This window comes from Macrobrachium nipponense, chromosome 30, assembly GCF_015104395.2.
Source record: "Macrobrachium nipponense isolate FS-2020 chromosome 30, ASM1510439v2, whole genome shotgun sequence".
Lineage (NCBI taxonomy): Eukaryota > Metazoa > Arthropoda > Malacostraca > Decapoda > Palaemonidae > Macrobrachium > Macrobrachium nipponense.
In genome coordinates this window covers 62,386,294-62,408,788 of record NC_087218.1, presented here as the reverse complement: position 1 = coordinate 62,408,788, position 22,495 = coordinate 62,386,294, and the positions used below count along the sequence as shown (strand labels likewise).

Genomic DNA, 22,495 nt, shown 5'->3' with positions numbered 1-22,495 from the left:
AGTGCGAAGGGAAAGGGTGATCCGAGAGAGGAGCGTATAAAAGGGCTGACCTTTGTGAAGGAGAAACCGCTTTGGTTAGAAATGAACCAAACAATGATCTCTTCTTCACTACTCCTGTTCCAATCCAAATAGAGATGACAATTCTCCTGAACCATCCTGAACCGCCTTATCCATACAGGATAAAATGCAATGCAAAACCTCAGGTTCTAAAACATCTGGTTCATTTGCCTTCTTGGCCAGCACTCCAAGGGACCAATCCAAGAAGTTAAAAACTTCTAGTACATGGAAAAGTCCATTTGAGGTGCTGATCCAATTCTGACATGCTCCAATATGCTTTAGCTGTATTCAAAGCATGTCTCCTCGATGCTTCAACCAAGCTTGAAAAATCCGCCTCCGCGGAAGATGGAAGCATAAGTCCCATCGCTTCCTCTGTCCTGTACCATATTCCCCTCCTACCCCCGAGCTTACATGGAGGAGTGCAAAAAACTGTCTTATGAGCTTCCTTCTTCACCTTCATCCAATTATTTAAAGATTGAATAGCCTTCTTCATTGATATGGCTGGTTTCATTTTTAAATACGAAGAAGATTTAGGAACCTTCGTTACTGGAGAACAGAGATCTCGGGGAAGGAGGAGCTGCAGGGCTTTAGAGAGTCTCCAAATTCTTGCAGGAGAAGAGAGGATAACACTTTGTAGTTAGAATATCCCTCATTGTTCGGGCGTTTCTTCCTCCGACACTTCATCCAACTCCATCATAGAAGGAGAGCGAGCTCTTTTATTAGAATCTTTGTCCGTAGACCTATTCCCTTTAGGAGAAATACTCCTAGAAGGAGAGAGACTGACAGATCTAGAAGCTCTCCCTTTCTTATCCACTAAAACATCCTGAGACATGGAGGTTGAAACCGTAACCTTCGATGTACCAGGTTGCTTCCTTGAATTAGGGTTTCTATTTGTAGGAGACTCGCTATCCGAAGACATTACATGAAAAGATCTTCTGTTACCCCTTATAACTTCTCGCTCTTGCCGCTCTTCATGTTCAGCTGGCGCCTTGCGCCTGACTGGCGCTTCGCGCTTGGTTGAATCTTCTCGCGCGGTTGGTGCCTCGCGCTCGGCTAGCGCTTTGCGCCTCGCTGGCTCCTCTCGCGCAGCTGGCGCCTCGCTCTCGACTAGCGCTTCACGCCTGGTTGGCGCTTCGCAGCCGTCTATCGCGTCGCGTCTGGCTGGCGCTTCGCGCCTGTATGTCTCTTCGCGGCAGCCTGGCGCTTCTCGCCTGGTTGGCGCTTCTCGGCAGTCTGGCGCATCATGCCTGGCTGGCGCTTCGCTCCTGGATGGCGCTTCGCGCCTGATTGTCTTTTCCTGTTTGTAAGAATTCTCATGCGCGGCTGGCGCCTCACGCCTGGCCGTCTCATGCGATATCGGATAGCGCCTGGTTGGCGCGTCGCGCCTGGCTGGCGCCTCGCGCTTACCTGGTAGTTCTTTGCGGCTGACTGGCGCTCCGCGCCTGGCTGGCGCTTCACGCCTGGCTGGCGCCTCGCGCCCCGAACTCGCGGGTCTGTGAAAAATAGACCCTTCATCCGAAGAAGAATCTTCTTTTCTGGGAGGTTGATAGTAAGGATTTTTTGACTTCTTCACAGGAAGATTAACATCCTTTCTTCTTGGAGGATCTCTCGAAAGAACCCCGACTAGAGAAGCAATAGACTCTTGCATATCCTTTAATATCTTAGTCGTTTCTTCTCTCTGGTCTAAACGAGAGGAAGGAGAGCCTTCTTTCTCCATTCTCCACGACTTAGCGGGAGAAGCCAAAACCTTTGCTTTCTTAATCTCTGTCGGGGAGTCCTCCGAAAAAACGTTCCGGACTCGAGTTTTATGCCCGATTCTTCCCAGATCCTCTTCGGAAGGGACGAGAACGATCCGCTGGATCTCCATCCTCTTTTAGGTGAGGAATTCTCCGAAGACGAAAAACATTCACGTAGAACGCTTTTTCTAATGCGTTCTCTGGCAGTCTGTGACGTTACAGATTCTGCCGAAGAGACGTCTGACTGGTGGGGATCCTCCATAACCTCCGTAAGGCTTTTGACATTCCTTCTCCTCTGGGCTTGGGAGCTTGAAAGAGGTCTAGGCCTGGGAGCGTTGTGAAGCCAATCAGACGCCTCCTCCACTTCACTGGGGAAATTCACATCACTTTCCACAGCACTACTTTGCTTACCTTCTATGGCAGCCATTTTACGCTCCATTTTCATAAGCGCAGCTTTAAGGCTTGCGATCTCCGAAGCAGAGTCCGTAGGATCTGCATTCGGAGAAGGACCTGAAATATTACAAGGAGCGTTCATAATGTTAGAGGAGGGTACAATATTACTCACCAAACCACTTGAAGATTGAGAGCTAGGCTTGGTTTTGGAAGATGACTTCCTTAACCGGTCTTTCTCTAATTTCTTTAAATAAGAAGTTAGAGACTTCCACCCTTCAGCACTCAAACTCTCACATTCATGACAAGTGTTATCCATCGAGCATTCATACTTCCTGCATATTTTACATACAGTGTGAGGATCAACCGAAGCTTTCGGCATTCTCACCTTGCACCCTTCATTCACACACATTCTCACCACACTTCCAGAATCAGACATCATGATGAAAATTCCAAGCCAAAATCCAAATAACGATCCACAAAAGTGTATGCCAGTACAACGATCCAAATAAGTCACCAAAGGGTCCAAAACGATGATCAATTGTATCCAAAAACGAAATCCAGCCGGAGATACCAACAACGATGTTGCCAGTATGGCCGACAGAAAAAATCTGATGGAAAACGGGAATAGTTTCTATTTCTGCCACCCAGCGGCGGCGCGGTGGATCACCTGACCTACCTGTAGTGTGTACGCGAAATTCGAAATTCTGTCGGCGCGACAGTCAATAGCTATGTATATATCTGACAGGTAAGTTGAATGTATAAAAACGCAATTGTAAGATAAAACTCTTACAGTCTTGTAATATTCAGTCATTTATCTTCATCGTGAAACAAATTCGAAGTCTCTAGCACAATATTTAAATTTATGGTGAATTTAAAAAAAAAAAAACTTTCCTTCCCTCCGCGCATTCTCCGCCACAAATCTCCGAAATGCGTAAGTCCCATTCTCGGAATATTTGCTCCATTTCATATTAGGCATTTTATAAAGTTTTATATATGAAAATGTGCTCAATTTCATGTAGAATAACACAAAAAATATTTGAAAGTTGTAGCTTTTCTTATTTCCGAAATAATTGCATATAAAAAAATACATATAAAAATAATTCGACATTCGGTAAACTTTAACTCGTCAGATATGGTCGAAAACTGTATTTGTAAGCTAATATTCTTACAGTCTAGTAATATTCAATCATTTGTCTTCATTTTGAAAGAAAGTGGAAAAGTCTCTAGGACAATATTTAGATTTATGGTGAATTTTTGAAAAAAATATTTGTTTATGTCCGCGCGTTACGAATTCATGCATTATTTTGTGATATAAATTTTCTTTTTCTGTGTTTTGCTTTATTGTTTTACAAATGTTTATATATTTTAAACGAAAATGATTTGCAAATTTAGTGTTACATTACAACGAAATGAACTTGTTACCTTTAACCGTTTTGCGCATAGCGCGATTTGAATACAATTATATATGAAATTTTGTTTTTGCGCTATCATATATCGCATTATTTATATATGATAATGATAATTTTTTTCATTTCTGATGGTTGCATACTAAAATTCAGGCAATGACAAAAAAAGGAGCCAAAAATGAACTCTTAATCTTGAAAACTAAGCGCGCTGTGATTTTTTGAAAAAAATATTTTTTCCGCTTCCGCGCTCACTCTGAAACGTCTCCGGCACACGGGAGACATTTTTTTTTTACCGCTTCGGCGTTTAAGGGTTAAGTTACTATTTTATTACTGTATTAGTCTTTGATCAATGTCATCTTAAACATTTTACCCATTACACATATAAGCATACAGCAATTAACATCAAAATACACTGATTAGTGAATATTTCTTGACAAAAAAAGTTTTAAAAAAGTTCACAATTTGCCAAATTTTCTGCAAATAATATAGAGATAGCCTCAACATTAAAATCAGTGAATAGGTGTCTGCGAATCTTAAGACCACAAATGTGGGGGTGACTGCACTACTTTGTCCCCTATTATTTCATTATTGGAATCTTTAAAAGACTATCATTTACCTCTTTACTTCTACCCTTTTTCCTTCCAGTTACTTACTATATTTCCAACTCCACTTCTCCCCTCTTGTGACCCACTGTAATAGAGCTTATACTCATTTCCTACCTCTCTAATTCCACTCCCTTTCCACTAGTCTCCTGCACACACAAGAAATCTATCTGCCTCCTCTCCATCACATCTACTATCTCCCTCAGTCTTCCTGTTAGAGTACCAAAGTTCCATGTACCTGCTCTTATCTTCCACTCTTTCACTAACTTCTTTGGCCGCAGTGGCCACAACTGCGGTACCCTCACCCATTCATCATGCCAGTAGAGGGATTCTGATGCTTGTCGCTTACTTTAGGGCTGCTAATAAGCTAAACCCAAAAGTTGCTTTGCCAACTTCATGCTGCATAATCCCCTGTTTGCCAGTGAGATGGCACATGCCACCCACCATAAACATAGCCCTCCTTGTATCAAGTTAAGATAGTTTTTGTTCTTGTGCAAAATTAGCAAAATGTTCCTGACAGTAAACTTTGAAGGAAAGTTTTGATTTAGACTAGCCATTTGGATCTAAAGTTCAGCGGGAGCATAGGAGAAGATACTAGAATTCAAGCTCTCCCTAACAACTTCTCAGACAGAGATCTACAATCATACAATGAGATAGATGCCACAATTTTTGGCCTGAAATGGACCTTGCCACCTAGCTTTCCCTCCTGAACCTGGAAGACTTAGGTCACTGACTTTGTTTTTGCAATAGTGGGATCCCTTGAAAGAATATCTGGGCTCCCCCATCCCATAACATGATATTGAGGAGCACCCAAATAGGGAAACCCACTGAAGTATTTTTTACCCATTTAATAATTCTGACATTGGGAATGACCTTAATAAGGCCATCCCCCTCCCTGAAGTACTTTCTTGATCATGCAATAACCTGACATTGAGGGGGAACACCAATTGGGCCCACTTTCCTTCCTCTGAAATTCCTGTTGGTTCCAGGGACTATGGTGGCCTCAATAGATTTTCAAGCCTTTGTCGGGCAGCAACAATGTGGCTACTCTGGCCCAATTACCAAGGAAAGTGGTCTCTAATAAGGATGTTCTGTCCAAGCTTGTTAGTTTCTGAACATCATACAGTAATTCTTTATTTATTCATCTTGGTGCTACCCAGAAGGCATACAGCACCACAATATATTTACTGCAAAATTTTCACTAGTAAACAGTAACGTCAAAAAACCCTTGCTAAACCGGTTAGAATACCCCACTCAGTAATATTCTGCAAAAAAAAAATATAATTCTTGGTAAATTTCATGAAATGGCAAATAAGTTTATGCTGAAACCATAGCCAAAATTTTTGTCAAGAGAGTGCTGGCATTTAGCCTGTAACATTTGGTGCTTTACCATGAAATGTGGTTGCGCACACACCATCTGAACTATGAAGGGAGTGAATTCCATAATATATCTTGCCAAATTATAAGTGAATCTAATGCTCTTGTCTCTTATATGGCAAGCAATATGGTACAGGCAGTCCCCGGAGGCAACAGTTAATGCTGATCCAGTTTGACGCTGCTTGTCTAGTGACACCATTAACTGGATTTTCAATGCTGATCGCCATTTAGTGGTGCCACCGATCCCTGGTTAACAGAGCAGTTATCACCAAGTTTCAGTAGGATGTGCTCAGCTTGGAAGGGAATGCCCCCATTAACCAGGGACTGCCTGTACATACATTCCAAGTGAAAGGAGTTATAAATCAATGAAGAAATGCTTTACATATTTAAATAACAATGAAAAAATGATGAACTTAGGGGACTAGTATGTGGTACTTCACACCATCAAAATATGTTCATGACATGCTCATGTACAGGGCTTCCCATGGCCACTCTGAACCTTAGACAGGTGGCACATTAGAATGTATAAACAATTTGTGTGTGAAGTATTGGACCACAGGAGAGTCACTACTTTAGCATCATAATATTCCCCGATCAATAGAAATAACACTCAAAATTTCACTGCAATGGCTCATGGCATATGGACATGGGACAAAAAGGAATGAAAAAAAGAAGGGAAAGACTGCTACCATAATGTGGGAACCTTTTTAAATGCTTACATGTGAACACAAAATATTTTTCTTAATATTCTCTCCTAAAATTATAGAGGGTCTCATATGCCATCAAACTTGGTACTCTACCTGTTGCTAGGGCATGACATCTTACCTCAGCCAGTACCCATGTGAGATGATCTCTGTTCTGGAGAAACTGCATCAGAACTGGTCAATTGTTCAGTAACCGAGCGTTTACAAACATATCATCTCAGTACACATGGAGACCACATATTGGAAGTCTGTAGCACTTTAACCCCGAGTCTACATGCTGACAGTCCGGGGACCCTGCACGAACCGAGCAAGAGAGTAGCAGTGACTCCACCCTGTGGACTTTGCGAGACGCTCAGGGTGTATAGTAAGCCTCAGGCAGTCTCCCCCCCCCCCCCCCCCCCACCCCCCCCCCCCCCCCCCCCCTGTATGAGAGGACACACAGATTTGTGGTACCAACCAACTGTCTGTAGCCTAGGTGCACATTCTGGGGACTGTTCATCACCCCCTGTATATAAAGTCCCAGGACAATACCACTGGTAGCAATCAATGTACCAAGGGACATGATAACCTGTGCATGGAACACAGTTGTCAGCAGTGGTCATCTGTCTTGTGGATCTACCTACGTTCAGAAAAAGATAAACCACTAGAAGCCATAGGAAAGCAAATACAAGTGCCTCAACTCATGCTAAAGGTAAACCATGAACAGAACAGGGTGCAGCATAATCCCATGCAAATAGATCATCCCAGTACTCAGTGCAGATTACAACCATTGCACATAAACCCCATCTGTGCATACATTGTCCAGGGACCATCCACACACTGAGCAAGTGGTAGCACTGACTCTACCATGTGAACTTCAAGCAAAATACAAGTGATGTGTCAAGAACAGTTCTTGTGTTGAAAAAGTACAGGTCAACTTGGGATACTGAGCAATTGTGGTAGCACAAAAGTGGATAAGCATCACCAACCACCTCCCCCCCCCCGCCCCCCACAAAAGAATGGTACTCACTCAAAATCTTCTGGGTCTGCTTGTAAGAGATCTTCTACTTCCTATTTGAGGGAAAGGAAGAGGAGGGTAGAAGAGTTCTCCAACAAAGAGTAAGGAGACCATTTAAACTTTTTATCATAGCCATTTCTTCTGTATATTATTCTCTTCTACAAGACTGGCAGCCAAAGTGGATGCCATAAGGTCATCTCCCACAGGAAGGGCAACTGCTACAGTAGGCTCAATAGAAACCGAGCCCCAGGGCAGGAGCAGCAACAGAATATGGTAGCAGCCAATGTGATTAAGGTAGCTATATGAAACACTTGTTTGTATGGTGTTTTTATGTTGTATGGAACCAGTGGTTATTCAGCAATGGGACCAAAGGCTTTACGTGACTTCCGAACCATGTCGAGAGTGAACTTCTATCACCAGAAATACACATCTCTAACACCTCAATGGAATGCCCGAGAGTTGAACTCATAGCCACCAAGGTGGTAAGTCAAGACCATACCGATCATGCCACTGAGGCGCTTATAGCCTTCCTCTTCTATTTAAGCCTTCCTATGACAGCCGCAGATCTGACCCCTACAAAGGAGCAGTAACAGTGGTGATCCAATTAAATAAGAGGGTTTGAAAGGCCACATATCCTCATTTCATCCCTTCACACCTACAATATTCATACTACTTATCCATGAACAAGTAAATAAAAACACCAATTCCAATTTAGCAGTCAGCAGAAACACAGGAAGACATCATCACTGTACACCAAAGAGGAAGAGGTTGGCAACACAGGTGAGTTGGGATTCTCTCTCACCCACCCTTACTACCTGTTAACTACCTTGCTACTAAAGTTTCAATGACAGTTTCAAGCTTGCACTACATAAAAAGCCCTGGCTTGCATTTCCATAAAAAAAAAAAAAAAAATTCTACGAAAGGTTACTGCATTTGTACAAATGCTTTTGGTTTTCATGCAGTCATCCAAACAATTTTAAAGAAAATCTTATATGAATAAAAACCTTGTTCATTTAAAATATTCATGTTATATACAAACATTGTTCATTTAAAATATTCATATTATTACTAAGCAACTATAGAACAATACTGTACACAGAAGTCTTAGCGTCACAAGTACCAACTGTAATGGACTAAAATCAAACTTTGATCTTATTTAAATTACATACCTCCTGAAAGTAATTGCCAGTCTGAATGTCAGTTTAATAGCTGCCCTCTTTATTTATTTTACCCTTTGTCATACACTGGTACAAATCCATTTGCACATGAGTCTTTCATATTTTGCCACGTCTGTAAAATGAAATGCATAAAACAAAATTAAATTTGTGTACAATGCACTACAGCTAGAATTTAAGTGGCTTTTCAGTGACTTGCCTAATAACTTTAAAATATATATATTTAAATTTGTGTAACATGCACTTAGCTAGAATGTAATGTAAGTGGCTTTTCAGTGACTGGCCTAATAACTTTAGAACACATATAAATCTTTATCACAGAATATAAATTGTTATAATAAAACTTATTATCTGGATACTTACCTACAGTTAAAGATAGCTTATACTTTTGTGCCAACAGGCAAATTGGCATTGAAACTAAAGCCTAAATGGTTGCCTGTCTAATACACCTGTTCTCCACCATACATGTTTTGAATGTTTTAGTTCTTGTCAGAATTCTCCTTGATAGCCCAGAACCATAGGCGCACAAGTCAAGGAAATCATTAGATACAGGTCTAACTACCGATTTCTTTTTCTCCTTAATCAATCTTTTACACTGCAAGATTCTTTGATATTTAATGTACGCCGTCATGTCTTCATCAGACCAAGACTCACAGACGTCGCAACGAGAAGTAAAGTCACAAACCTGTCCATGACAAGAGCTATAAAAGTCATGTGGTTCATACTCCCTGCTACTCATCCTTGTCCCACAAGCCAGCCAATTCCTGTATTGCTAGCAGAAGGAAGTGTCGAATCATCTTGGCTATCCACTGGACTGTTGGACAGGTCACGTAATTCCGGGTCGCGCAAAAGTTTGTCAAAATAAAATATATACCACAGTAGAAACAAAAGTTAATTTACTAATTTCGTGGATAGGGTATATCACCACGGCAGGCCAACCCTCATCACGGTGGACGGGTCTTATTCACTCGATATTTAATTGGTGAAACAAGAATACAATTGCAACTCTAAGCATACCATTTAAAAGACTGAAGTTTCGTCAACATAATGTGATATATGAAAGCCCCACACGAACTAAAATAAGGCCCATTGTGAGCTCTTCGTAAAAATATGTTATTTTCAAGGCAGTTTTGAAATCCAATATGGCGGCTACATTTTTCATGGAAGTTTTTCTGATCAGTGATGGCCACAATCTTTCCCCAGCCTTCCCAGCACTCATTTGAACAATGTTAGCGTATATATGTAACGTTTATTGATCTTACTCAAGATTGCAGTTGTAATCAGCACAATAAAACAACATTTTGTTGCCTATATTAGTGAAAGTATGAAACTTGTTATTCCCGGGGTTATGGTTTGAACTGAATTCATTCTTACCTTGTAATCGGTGGTTTTTATCCTTACTGCCATCACAACTGAAACTCCACAGTGCTTATTTGATTGTTTATTATACACATTTTGGTCTCAGTTCACTCCACATTGCACTTTAAACCCGTTGCTGTTTCTGGTTTCTAAGCGCGCGCGCCATAAACACAGTTATGAACAGCAGACGACGACAGACGACGAAACTGCAAAGTTTTATTCCCTAAACTGTTTACTTTACTCGTTATTTAGTTTAAATTTACTTTGTTATTTAAAAATTTTGATTTAATTCATGTATGTTATCCCTTTTTTTTGCAACCAAATTACCCCGAAAAAAAATTACAGATATTTCTAAAGTAGATAAAATCAAATGTTTCTAACGTTTTCGTACATCTGGCTGCCGAAAACCATAGAGGAACGAATACGGAAAAGTGCATAGAGGAACGTACGGACAAAAGTGAATTAATTATACATGTTTTTTTTTTTTTTTTTTTTGCTTTTTTGTTTTTGCTAGCACTTTTCATTGATTTCAGTCTTTATTAGTTTTTTAATTTCTTTAATAATCGTATGCCAGAAATAAAATATAAACCTTTAATGTTTGCATGCTTTAAATGTTTGCATGCTAAGAATGGCAAAATCAATCGTTGCCACATTAGTGGAGGCTTCACACATACGCCGTTTCATTATTATAAACTGTTTCCATGAATTCTAGTTGTCATAGTAATGCAATAATGATAAAATTGCTTTAATATTTATGTATATATACTTCCAATACATAGCCTAATTTCACCAATTTCAACGTTTTATGTTTAGTCTTATACCCAGTTTGGAGGGTCAACACATACCGAATGGCAACAGAGAGAGAGAGAGAGAAAGGAAGGCGGAGGAACGAAGAAGAAAAGGGATGGCGGTGGATGGGGGGGGGGGGGTAGAGGGTAGGTGGAGCTTTATACGCGTGTTCATATCCATTTCTGCATAATGGAGTTTTTGTCTCTTGGTACAAGGACAAGTGTCGTTATTCTTTATGATTAGTGATTCACGATACCATTATAAATTACGGCACTGGGTGTAATGCACTATAGCAAAATCTCGTTCTGTTATGAGTGTTCGTTACAGAAATAGGTATTGCCCAAGAACGTGCTTGCACTGTCTCTGAAACCCATAGTAGACATGCTGCTTAGTTGTCAATCAAGTTTTTATAACCAAGTATTTTTTACAAGCTAGCTATTGAATAAATTTGTATTTTTCTCAAGTCAAAGAAAAACATATGCCCCTCAATGCTAACTTTCCTCTTTTAACGACTTCTGGTCATTGCAAATTCGGCCCCATAATTTCTTATGGTGCGAAAACAGACAGAGGCCCATGGACTGAAAACGATTGCGTCACACTATGGCGATAATCTTCATATATCCAAAAAGTAAATAATAAAGATATATATCTGCATTAACGATTATAACAATTACATGTATAGCTGATAACAATCTGCATGAATAACTGGTAAACTGTTCTGCAATGACAGTTGAGTATAGCAATTATTTACAATAGGTATGAAAGTCAAGATGTCGTGGCGTCATAATACAGAACTTAAAAGAACGTTCTAATTCAGAAAAATAATTACTTAAATTTGAGTCAGAGTCGAGTTATTTTTTCAATAACGAATATTTTCAAATTAATCATCATAAATATGTAAAATATTGATGTTTTACTACTTATTTAAAAATTAGCTAAGAGCACGCTTCTCGTCATCTTCTACCAAAACAGCTGTTTACTCCTGGCTTGTTTGTTGGTGAGAAATCGTGTTTTCGATTGTTGTGATGAAAGTGCTCCAGCGTCTGTGGGCACAAGTGGTGTGCGGATTTATCACAGGAAATGGTTAGTTTATTGACACAAGCTACTCCGTAAACATCGAGATGGTGTCAATCTTCTAAATACCTCGAGTTGTAAGTAAAAATGTTGAACGCGTTTTGGTGAGATTTGCACTACGTTTGAGACCGTTTTCAGTACCCTCTGTTTAAATCATAAAATTTGGCCTTAATTTCTAACTTTGGAGAAAATACTTACTTCGAAAGGAGAGTAGAGGTCTTTAGCTCCGTTTCTCACCAACAACAAGTCGCGACTGATGCCCATCTCGGGTGTCAGGACGCGTTATAATGTACTTTTTCGGAGGGTGGCAAGCATTGAATGTAGGTGGCCTGGTTGGCCTGCCGTGGTGATCTACCCTATAATATGTAAATGGTAATTAACATAAAGCCAAATTAACAATTAATGAGAGCTTTAAAGGCAGAAAAGGTTTCAGAAATTTATAAAAAGTGGCCGTGATGTAAACAAACAACACAGATGCTCGTTAACAACTGATTTTCAAGGGAAGGTTTTGTAACTGTCAATGGCAGTGTTGCCAACTGGCGGACAGAATGGGAGGTAACAGGGTTGCCAATGTGGTAAATTTTGGTGCGGTTTTTGGGAATTTAGGGCTAGATAAATTATATTATGGTAATGTTTATTAATACCAAAATTGGAATAACTGAAAATGTAACACAACACGTCTGACCGTTATTAGCTATCACTTTGCATTCTGGACGCGTTATAAGTACTTTTTCGAAGGGCGTCCATCCGTGACCGTGGGTGTGTTGGGCCAGTCCATGCGGTTGTTTACCCTAACTGCCGCACTGCCTTGTTTGAAAGTTCAGCGGCCGCATCCAGGCTTTGCCTTAAGTAATTCCTATTGTAAAGGACCGACGGTTTGTATAATGTGTAGGAACAAATAACTGCGGACCAAGAACACTAACCTGTGGAACTCCAGAAACAACTGAGCTTGGTTTATGTATACTAATGTTAGGCTATGGAGTAGCTAGTACTCCTCTTGAAACCAAAGGTAAATTGCTTTTCTGATAAATGCCTATGGCAAGGCTCAAATAAAGCAAACGCTGGAGTTTGCATGATGTCATCATATCGTAATACCTAAGGTAGCTAGGTAGGCCTACGAACTACTAACTACCTAGGCCTAGTGCTATGTCAGCTAACTTGTCCTAATAAGTATGACAGCTTTATTCAGGAAACCTACTAGCCTATAGTAATTACCATGGGTAAGTTACTTACCTATAAATGCCCTGATTGCAGAATCATATCACTGTTCCATAGACGTTACAAATTCGGTAATTACACCATGAAGTTACGAGGAAAGAACCTTGTAGGTAGGTAACAAGTGTCAGCAAATTCCCATTACGCCAACTCTGCTAATCTCAACGGACACTTCCTGTACAGCAATGAAGCGAGTTGGGAGCAACATAAATCTTGATAAATATGATCATTTATTTCAACGTAATTAATCCGAGGCTTAAATACTCGAAATTTCACTAAAAATCTAAAATTCTACATAGAGCTTTATGGTATTTACGGATGACGACAAGACTTGTTTCCTTGCACATTCGTCAACAGAAGAAGTCTACCTTATACCGCAGGATTCATATCACAACAATGAGAAACTTGTAATGTCTCTTAGAGTTTCATTGTCACTATATATCACTCCTCAGGTAATATTCGTAGACATTAATCGTCAAATTAAGTAAATCAATCCTTTATTCATCCCAAAACTATGCAACACTTCCATACTAGCCGTTAAACAGTTATTAATTAGTTTTTTCCCTTATAGTACTAAGATTCGCTGAGTATAATCTGCAATATGTCTGTTTTCTGGTCATTGTCCTCTTCGACAGCATTCAAAAACAATTTTTCCAAAAATGACTGAATCTGTTGCGACTAAAATTAGAGTTATCTTTGAATGTACCAACAGCCATTTCTGTAAAAGAAAAAAAAATTCAGTTGCGATAACTTGGTTCCCGCCATTCACCCCCCAATGAATGGTATACCCGAAAAGATTGTTTCTCATATTCAACCGCACAAAAATCGTAAACGATAAACACAGATAGCGCGCGAAGGATAACTATAGAATTTTTTTATGGTTGTTATATATCATTGTACTTGAAGATTTCTGCTGTATCAAGCAAGAGGAATTATATGCATGACTAGCGTCCTGTGGGATACATATAATTGACGTAAATAAATAATAAGTTGATCTTTTTGCCCCAAGACCATTCAGTTTCATGGTCATCATCTAGTTTTCTACTAGGGTTCATTAAAGCAACATGTCTGCACTGGATACTGCTTCTATTTCAGTAACCTTTTTTTGCTTCAAGAAGAAAGCGTCGTTAGATGGACTGGTACAAGAGGAAAGATTAATGAACCCTGGGAAATCTGTTAGCAAACGTAACACTTAAGATTTAGTCTTCAATATATATAACATATATATATATATATATATATATATATATATATATATATATATATATATATATATATATATATATATATATATACAGGCGGTCCCCGGGTTACGACAGTTCCGGCTTACGACGTTCCGAGGTTACGACGCTTTTTCTTATTCAATGGAAAAATCCGTCCTGGGTTACGACGCTTGTTCCGAGGTTACGACGCTGACGCTTCTGACGCTTCGAGTTAACGACGCTTTTAAAAAACGCATACTATGATAAAAAAATCCTTCATAGTTATCACAGTATATTAATAAAAATAAGTCTCTGGTTAGATTACAACAAAACATTGAGGTTAATTTTGATGATTTTTGACACTTTGTTTTTATGTTCGTATTTTTCTATGTTTTTTAGTGACGCCTCATATGCGGAAACTAGTTTCCGATGCGAATGAATACATACTAGCTTGCGGTGCGCAAAGTTTACATATAACAGTCCAAAAGCGCAAATAATGAAAAAATCATTGCTTGTTTCCAGTAATAATAACAAAACGAAGTTTCTGGTTAGATTACAATGCAAATTCCAAGTATCCAAAGAGAGACATTATCCAGTAATTTGATCAGAGAGAGAGAGAGAGAGAGGCGTCTTCCGACGCTCCGAGTTAAGGACAGAGAAGTGTTCGTTTCATTAAACGGCCTCTGACTCATGCCAGTAAATGTTTTGTTGATACTAATAATATAAGCCTATTTAAAGATACGTTTACTTTAATTAGTCTATATGATACGTAAGTAGTAATCAACTGTTCTTGTAGCCCTCAGAGTTGGCAAAATCAAAGTATCCAAAGAGAGACATTATCCAGTAACTGGAACCTTGGACATACGAATTTAATTTGTTCCGTTACCATCGTCTGTATATCAAAACAGTTGTATCTCAAAGCATTTTTTCCCATTTAAAAATAATGTAATAGTATTAATCCGTTCTAGCGCTATGAAACCACACCTAAACACAGCTAAATTACATAATATATACACAATTTATACACAAATAAATGAGTAATAACACACATAATGATAAAATAACAGAGCAATGTGATAAATGATAATAAATGTTAATAAAATCAATTAAAAAAAAGAAAGGAATTTTACTTACCACAACGAAAGATGACGTGAGGCCAGCAGGGGGAGGAGGTAGGGAAGGGTGGCAGGGAACGATTTGTTCTCTTTTTATTTATGTATGTACACTAATAAAACTACGTAATAAACACAAATGAAATAACATTGCTAAACTAATTTTTATTATTTATTTTAATCAGTTCGTAGTTTAGAAATAATGGTGATGCCTTTGGAAGGTTTTTATAGCTTCCTTCTGCTTGATGATCGTGGATATTGTAGAAGGATTTCGACCATACTCGTTTGCCAAATCAACGATACGAACGCTACGTTCATGCTTTGCTATAATTTCATGTTTTGCTTCCATCGAAATCATTTTCTTGGGTTTTTTCTTATCACCTGCTTTGTCTTTAGCTTTGAGACCCATGGTTAATAATAAAATAGACAAAATAACACGAAAAATAGGTGCAAACACAACTGAACTAAACAACGACGTGTTAACATGCAGCACCAACAAACAAACAGACTGAACGCCATTTATCGGTCGCCTATACAACTAACACTCATCGCAAAATCGTATCTCAAATATTTCGTTGTATATCAAAGCTTATATTTTCGCAAATTTTCTGTTGTATCTCAAAACATTCGTATATTAGGGCAATCGTATGTCAAGGTTCCAGTGTAATTTGATCAGAGAGAGAGAGAGAGAGAGAGAGACGCCTTGGCAACAATGGTCTCGGAGATTGACGTAACGTTTATTTTCTGAGCAGATAGGACAGAGAAATGTTCATTTCATTCATTAAACGGCCTCTGACTCATGGCAGGAAATGTTTTGTTGATACTAATATATAAGCCTATTTAAAGATACGTTTACTTTAATTAGTCTATATGATACGTAAATAGTAATCAGCTGTTCTTGTAGCCCTCAAGATTTGGCAAAATCACTCCAGGTTGTACATAAAACTTCAAGAATGTAGTGTCACCAGAGGATTACAATAGTTTTTACCTTCAAGAACCAGCATTCTTTATGAAAATAACTCCAGGTTGTACATAAAAACTACAGGAAACAACATGTAGTGTAACCAAAGGATTACAAGTAAGGTTTTTATAACTTTTTATTAGTTTAAGACATATTCCAAGCGTCGTTCCGGCTTACGACGATTTTCAGCTTACGACGCGTCTCAAGACAGAACCCCCGTCGTAACCCGGGGACTGCCTGTATATATATATATATATATATATATATATATATATAAATGAATACTGTTTTTTGTTGTCTTTTGCATATTTTCATCTCATAAAACGCGATATAATTATGCAATTGCCATATAAACATGATGACTAACGCATACATAAACACTCACCTGTGAATCCAAAATCCTCATGTTCATATATGCTATTAATCAATTTTGTGTGAATTTCCTGGTCTCTTAAAAATAGCCACATTTCCTGTGTGTAACAAAGTCGATTCATAGACTTCACCAGAATCTACATACGTGCCACACTTATTTGAATCATTTATCTTTTTAAGCTTCTTTACATCCTGTAGGAATTTGGGTATTTCACTCACACATTTCCCCAGTAATATTATATCCCCCTCACATTTCTTACTTCTGTTGCCATACTCTTCTGCTTTCACCTTCCACTTGTATAAGCCAATCCCTTTTCTGCATCCTAGAAACTTTGACTAGCTCCGGGTATGTCATTGCGGTGTAAATTAAGGTGAAAAGTGAGGTTTATTGCCTATACCTACCGCCCTCAAACGAAGTACTTGTCATGGTCACCATGGATTGTTTCGATATTATTGAACAACCTTTTTACCTCCCCATAGACCAGGTGTTTTCAACTTTTTGTCCCCCCCATACCCTTCCGGGCATTTGTAAAGTCAGCAATGTATCCCTTCACTTTGTATAACGTGGAAAACAAAAACTCAGAAAAACATTCCATTCTGTATATGCAATGTACTGTACAGAAGAGAAGTATATATCCTGACATAAATAATATTGTAAACAGAGAATTCCATTAAAAAGATAGACAATTTTTATACTTATTCACCTCTGGGTATGCAGTAAATTTTCAAGGTTATGGTACTGGGCTACAAAAACAAAATATGATATTATTACATCAGCTGCAAAGAGAATGAATTAAATATGGCTGAAACTGTTTTCATTAACTATTCTAGTTGGCCGAGGAGCAGTTTTTGCTAAAACACATTGAAGATCGGCATCTACCATTCGTTCGAGTGCCATAGGGAGTGCGTACCCCAGGTTGAAAACCCCTGCCCTAGATGTTCGGTGGTTTTGACAGTATGGAGGAGTGATATGGTAGTTACATCTGACAACATCTTCGAGGGTTGCGTGAGAGAGAGTAAGTGAGAGCGTCATGGGTTTTTTTTGTAGTTGTAGGGAATAATTGAGAGTTTAAATGTTTCCGTATGTTTGATATGTTGTGTTCGTGTTTGGTGTTGCGGTATCGTAGTGTGTATGTGTTTTTCTGAAGAGTGTGAGTGAGCGAGCTATTGAGAGAGAAAAAGCGTAAGAGGTGAATGGATAGTTAACAAATGGTTTGCTTGTTGGGTGGTCATCTGGGTTGTCTGCTGGAGCGGTTGCCAGGTCAGTCAGTCAGTCTGTGATGAGTAATCGTAGAGGACAGAGATAAGGCTAATATTGTATAGTTTGTTGTGCATGTCTGTCTGGTTGTTGTTGAGCTAAAGAGTGTCTGTTGTTTTTCATTTTGTGTTTTGATGTTTGTGAGTTGTTTGTTGGAGACAGTTTTAGTAGTTGTTTGTGTATTGGTTTGTCAAGTTGTCTTCGATGTTGTTGGTGTTGTTTGTGAAGTGAGTTGTTGTGTTTCTGAGTTGATGTATGATTTGTTGTGTTCTTTTCGAGTTGTTGGTATTTGTTTGTGGTGATTGTTATGTTGTTAATTGGATTTCTTGTATTGTGTTGGTCCGTCTGTCCTTGTGTATTGAATTCAGCAGTTGTTGTGTCTCGACAACTGTATCCAGCAGACAGCATAGCATTACCCTGAGTGTCTTGAGTCTAAGGTGAGCACGTGTGTGTGTTTTGTGTGAATCCAAAATCCTCATGTTCATCTATGCTATTAATCAATTTTGTGTGAATTTCCTGGTCTCGTAAAAATAGCCACATTTCCTGTGTGTAACAAAGTCGATTCATAGACTTCACCAGAACCTGTGTGCCACACTTATTTGAATCATTTTTTCTTTTTAAGCTTCTTTACATCCTGTAGGGATTTGGGTGTTTCACTCACACATTTCCCCATTAATATTATATCCCCCTCACATTTCTTACTTCTGTTACCATACTATTCTGCTTTCACCTTCCACTTGTATAAGCCAATCCATTTTCTTCATCCTAGAAACTTTGACTAGCTCCGGATATGTCATTGCAGTGTAAAGGTGAAAAGTTAGGTTTATTGCCTATACCTACCGCCCTCAAACAAAATACTTGTCATGGTCACCATGGATTGTTTCGATACTATTGAACAACCTTTTTACCTCCCCCTAGACCAGGTGTTTTCAACTTTTTGTCTCCCCCGTACCCTTCCGAGCATTTGTAAAGTCAGCAATGTATCCCTTCACTTTGTATAACGTGGAAAACAAAAACTCAGAAAACATTCCATTCTGTATATGCAAGTACTGTACAGAAGGGAAGTATATATCCTGACATAACCAATAATATTGTAAACAGAGAATTCCATTAAAAAGATGGACAATTTTTATAATTATTCACCTCTGGGTATGCAGTAAATTTTCAAGGTTATGGTACTGAGCTACAAAAACAAAATATGATATTATTACATCAGCTGCAAAGGGAGTGAATTAAATATGGCTGAAACCGTTTTCATTAACTATTCTAGTTGGCCAAGGAGCAGTTTTTGCTAAAGCACATTGAAGATCAGCATCTACCATTCGTTCGAGTGCCATAGGGAGCGCGTACCCCAGGTTGAAAACCCCTGCCCTAGATGTTCGGTGGTTTTGACAGTATGGAGGAGTGATATGGTAGTTACATCTGACAACATCTTCGAGGGTTGCGTGAGAGAGAGTAAGTGAGAGCGTCATGGGGTTTTTTTGTAGTTGTAGGGAATAATTGAGAGTTTAAATGTTTCTGTATGTTTGATATGTTGTGTTCGTGTTTGGTGTTGCGGTATCGTAGTGTGTATGTGTATTTCTGAAGAGTGTGAGTGAGCGAGCTATCGAGAGAGAGAAAGAGCGTAAGAGGTGGATGGATAGTTAACAAATGGTTTGCTTGTTGGGTGGTCGTCTGGGTTGTCTGCTGGCGCGGTTGCCGGGTCAGTCAGTCACTGTGATGAGTAATCGTAGAGGACAGAGATAAGGCTAATATTGTATAGTTTGTTGTGCATGTCTGTCTGGTTGTTGTTGAGCTAAAGAGTGTCTGTTGTTTTTCATTTTGTGTTTTGATGTTTGTGAGTTGTTTGTTGGAGACAGTTTTAGTAGTTGTCTGTGTATTGGTTTATCGAGTTGTTTTGAAGTTGTGGTGTTTCTGAGTTGATGTATGATTTGTTGTGTTCTTTTCGAGTTGTTGGTATTTGTTTGCGTAGTGATTGTTATGTTATTAATCAGAGTTCTTGTATGGGTTGGTCCGTCTGTCCTTGTGTATTGAATTCAGCAGTTGTTGTGTCTCGACAACTATCCAGCAGACAGCATAGGTCACCCTGAGTGTCTTGAGTTTATGGTGAGCACGTGTGTTTTTCTTTTGTGTGATCTGTGTCGTTAAGCCAATTGGTCTGCGTGTATTTAGTAACTTAAAGGAGAAAGTGTGGCTGTAGGAAAATTTGTCAGTTGGAATGATTAATGCAAATGTGGGAGATCTTGTTGCTTGCTTTTGTTTTTTGCTTGTGATTCCGCCACATTATTTTGGCGCCTGAACAGGGACTGCTGGTGTGGCAGCTGCAGGACGACTGGTGTAGTGAATTGTGTGATTGGTAAAGAAAGTAAGTATGGTCAGTGGCGTACTAAATGGGGGGCGGGCCACTCCGGGTGACAGCTTGATGGGGAGTGTTTGATGTTTCCAATTATTATTATTATTATTATTATTATTAAGTTTCTCAAGTTCATTGTCAAATGGGGCTTTGGAGAATCCTTGCCAAATTTATCTCTGTGCATGAGACTTTTTAACAATTTGTGCGAAAGAAGTTTCTAGCTAAGCTAAAGCTTATAAAGAATTATCTTCGATCAACAATGAGTCAAGCAAGATTGAACAGTCTTGCAATAATTTCTATAGAAAATGAATATGTAAAGAATATTAATTTTTATGATGTAATCGACAAGTTTGGTGCTGCTAAGGCACGTAGAAGGAGAGTGTAAAATTTGACTTATTTAGTAAATCAGAAGGAGAATATTTAGCTTCATTTAAAGATGCTTTCTCTTTACATTGATATCTTCTCTGTTGCAAAAAATTTGTTTTAGTTATGATTATGGTTTTATCTAGCCTACAGTATGCATATATTACAAGTGGTTAAGAATGAAATGTCAATGTACTATTATTGTTTATGTATTATAAGATATCAACCCAAAAAACTATATATTCATTCCTTATCAAAATTCTCAAGTTATTGGGCTGATGTGGGGAGGGGGTGCGAAGGAATATTAGCCTGGAATAACGCGCCCCGGGTGCCAAACACTCTAGGAACATCTCTGAGTATGGAAGGTTTGACAGAAGTTGACAGGCAGAAGGAGGAGTTGCAGTTGTTGAGGGAAGCTAAGGAAAGAGTGGAAGAAGAGTATGAGAAGATTAGGATTGAGAATGAAGAGTATAAGAGGGAATTGGAAGGGTTGAGAAGAGCGATGAGGAGTGCAGACGAGGGAATGAAAGAGGGAGTGAAAGAGGCTGAGCAGTGGATGATTGAGAAGATGGATGAAAAGTTGGGATTGTTGATGAGTAATGTGCAAGAGATGGTGAGGGAAATGATGAAAGGGTTTTTAGAGAGGGAGCTGTTGGTGGTAGGTCTCCTGGGTCTTGTGACAGGCCAGGAATGGTAAAGAAAGTGGAAGAGCGAGAGGATGAGAGTGCAAGTGATGAAGGTGATATGATTGCAGTAAGTGAGGATAGGAAAGAAGGGAGACAGGATAAGGATAGGGATGAGGATAAGGATAAGAAAGGGCTTGAGAAGAAGAAGAATAAGGGAAAGAAAGTTAGTAAGGATGATAGACAAGATGTGAAAGGAATTGAGAATGTTGAGAAAAAGGAAGAGTACAGGACAGAATGAGAGTTATTTAGATAGTGGTTAGTGGGAATTAGTAGGTAGAGAGCAGAAGGGTAAGAAAGGTATGACTAAAAGTATGGATGTGAGTATGGAAGTAGATTCGTTATATTCAGAAGAGGGTAAGAAAGGTCAGAATGGAAGTAGCGAAAGTGAGAGTGAGAGTGAGCAGGAAGTGCAAAAAGCTGTTTATATGAGGGAGGTACCCCAATGAGCAAGGTATGAGGAATGTGGTAGTAGGATCGTAGGGGACTTTTTTTTTAGGTAGTATGAGAAATATTGCACAGCTAAGTATAGGGATAATAGGAGAGTTTGGGTTAAAGAGTTAGGGAACTTTTTGACAGGGTTCTTGTTAGACATGTATAGGATGATGAAGAGTGTGGGAGATGTATCATATGAAAGTATGCAAACTAGGATCATGGAACAGGCTAGGAGGGCAAAGAGTAGTGTTAGATATAGGAGGAAAAATAATTTTGAGGTGGCAAGAATGAATGTTGGTGAGTCATTGTCTCTGTGTGTATGCCAGTTGGAGACATTAGCTAGGAAAAAGTTTGGAGACTAGGATATAAATGAGTGTAAGGAGTCAGTGAGGAAGTTGTTAGCGCTGTGCCTGAGAGTGTATATGAGTTAATAAATTTGAAATATAAGGAGAAAATGAGATGGACAAATGAGAGGTTAACATGGAATGATAATTTAGAGTTAGTTGGGGATTACAAGATAGATAGGTGTATGAAAGAGAGCAGAAGTGTCAGCATCAGGACTGTAGTAAATGAGGGTATGCCTGAGTTTAAGAGCTATGGGAGGCAGTTTTAGAAGGGCCAAGGCAAAAGGCAGAGCAATTGGTAGATAGGAACGTTAGAGCAAGCAATGTAAGTGTGATGAAACCTAAGAGAGATAGAAGTGCAAGCGTCGGAAGGTTAGCCGTGAGCGAGAGCAGAAGTGTTATAGATGTTGGAAACCAGGGCATAAGAAGAATGAATGTCAGTGGGTGTTAGAAGCTTGTTTCAGGTGTTGGAAGACGGGTCATTTAATTAGTGAGTGCCAGAGAGATAGGGACATTAATTAATCCTAG

At 39.1% G+C, this 22,495-nt stretch overlaps 2 protein-coding genes across 2 annotated transcripts in view; one reads left to right on the top strand and one right to left on the bottom strand.

The window, feature by feature from the left end:
- LOC135202180 (uncharacterized) overlaps window positions 1-13,248 on the bottom strand; it is a 300,747-nt gene extending 287,499 nt beyond the window's left edge. The window contains exons 1-2 of the mRNA XM_064231435.1: window positions 12,903-13,248; window positions 8,442-8,562 (exon numbers count right to left, since the gene is read on the bottom strand). The gene's annotated coding sequence lies outside the window, so the exon portion shown is untranslated. The remainder of the gene's footprint in view (window positions 1-8,441; window positions 8,563-12,902) is intronic.
- A 7,615-nt stretch (window positions 13,249-20,863) lies between these two features.
- LOC135202179 (myb-like protein X) lies at window positions 20,864-21,429 on the top strand. The gene is made up of 2 exons (XM_064231434.1): window positions 20,864-21,084; window positions 21,189-21,429. The coding sequence occupies exons 1-2, from the start codon at window positions 20,864-20,866 to the stop codon at window positions 21,427-21,429; spliced, it is 462 nt and encodes a 153-aa protein (XP_064087504.1).
- The last annotated feature ends 1,066 nt before the right edge of the window (window positions 21,430-22,495 follow it).

Coding starts and splice junctions, on each gene's coding strand:
- LOC135202179 (XM_064231434.1), top strand. CDS start 20,864: ATGGAAGGTTTGACAGAAGTTGACAGGCAGAAGGAGGAGTTGCAGTTG. Junction 21,085..21,188: donor ATTGAGAAGATGGATGAAAA/GTTGGGATTGTT, acceptor GTCTTGTGACAG/GCCAGGAATGGTAAAGAAAG.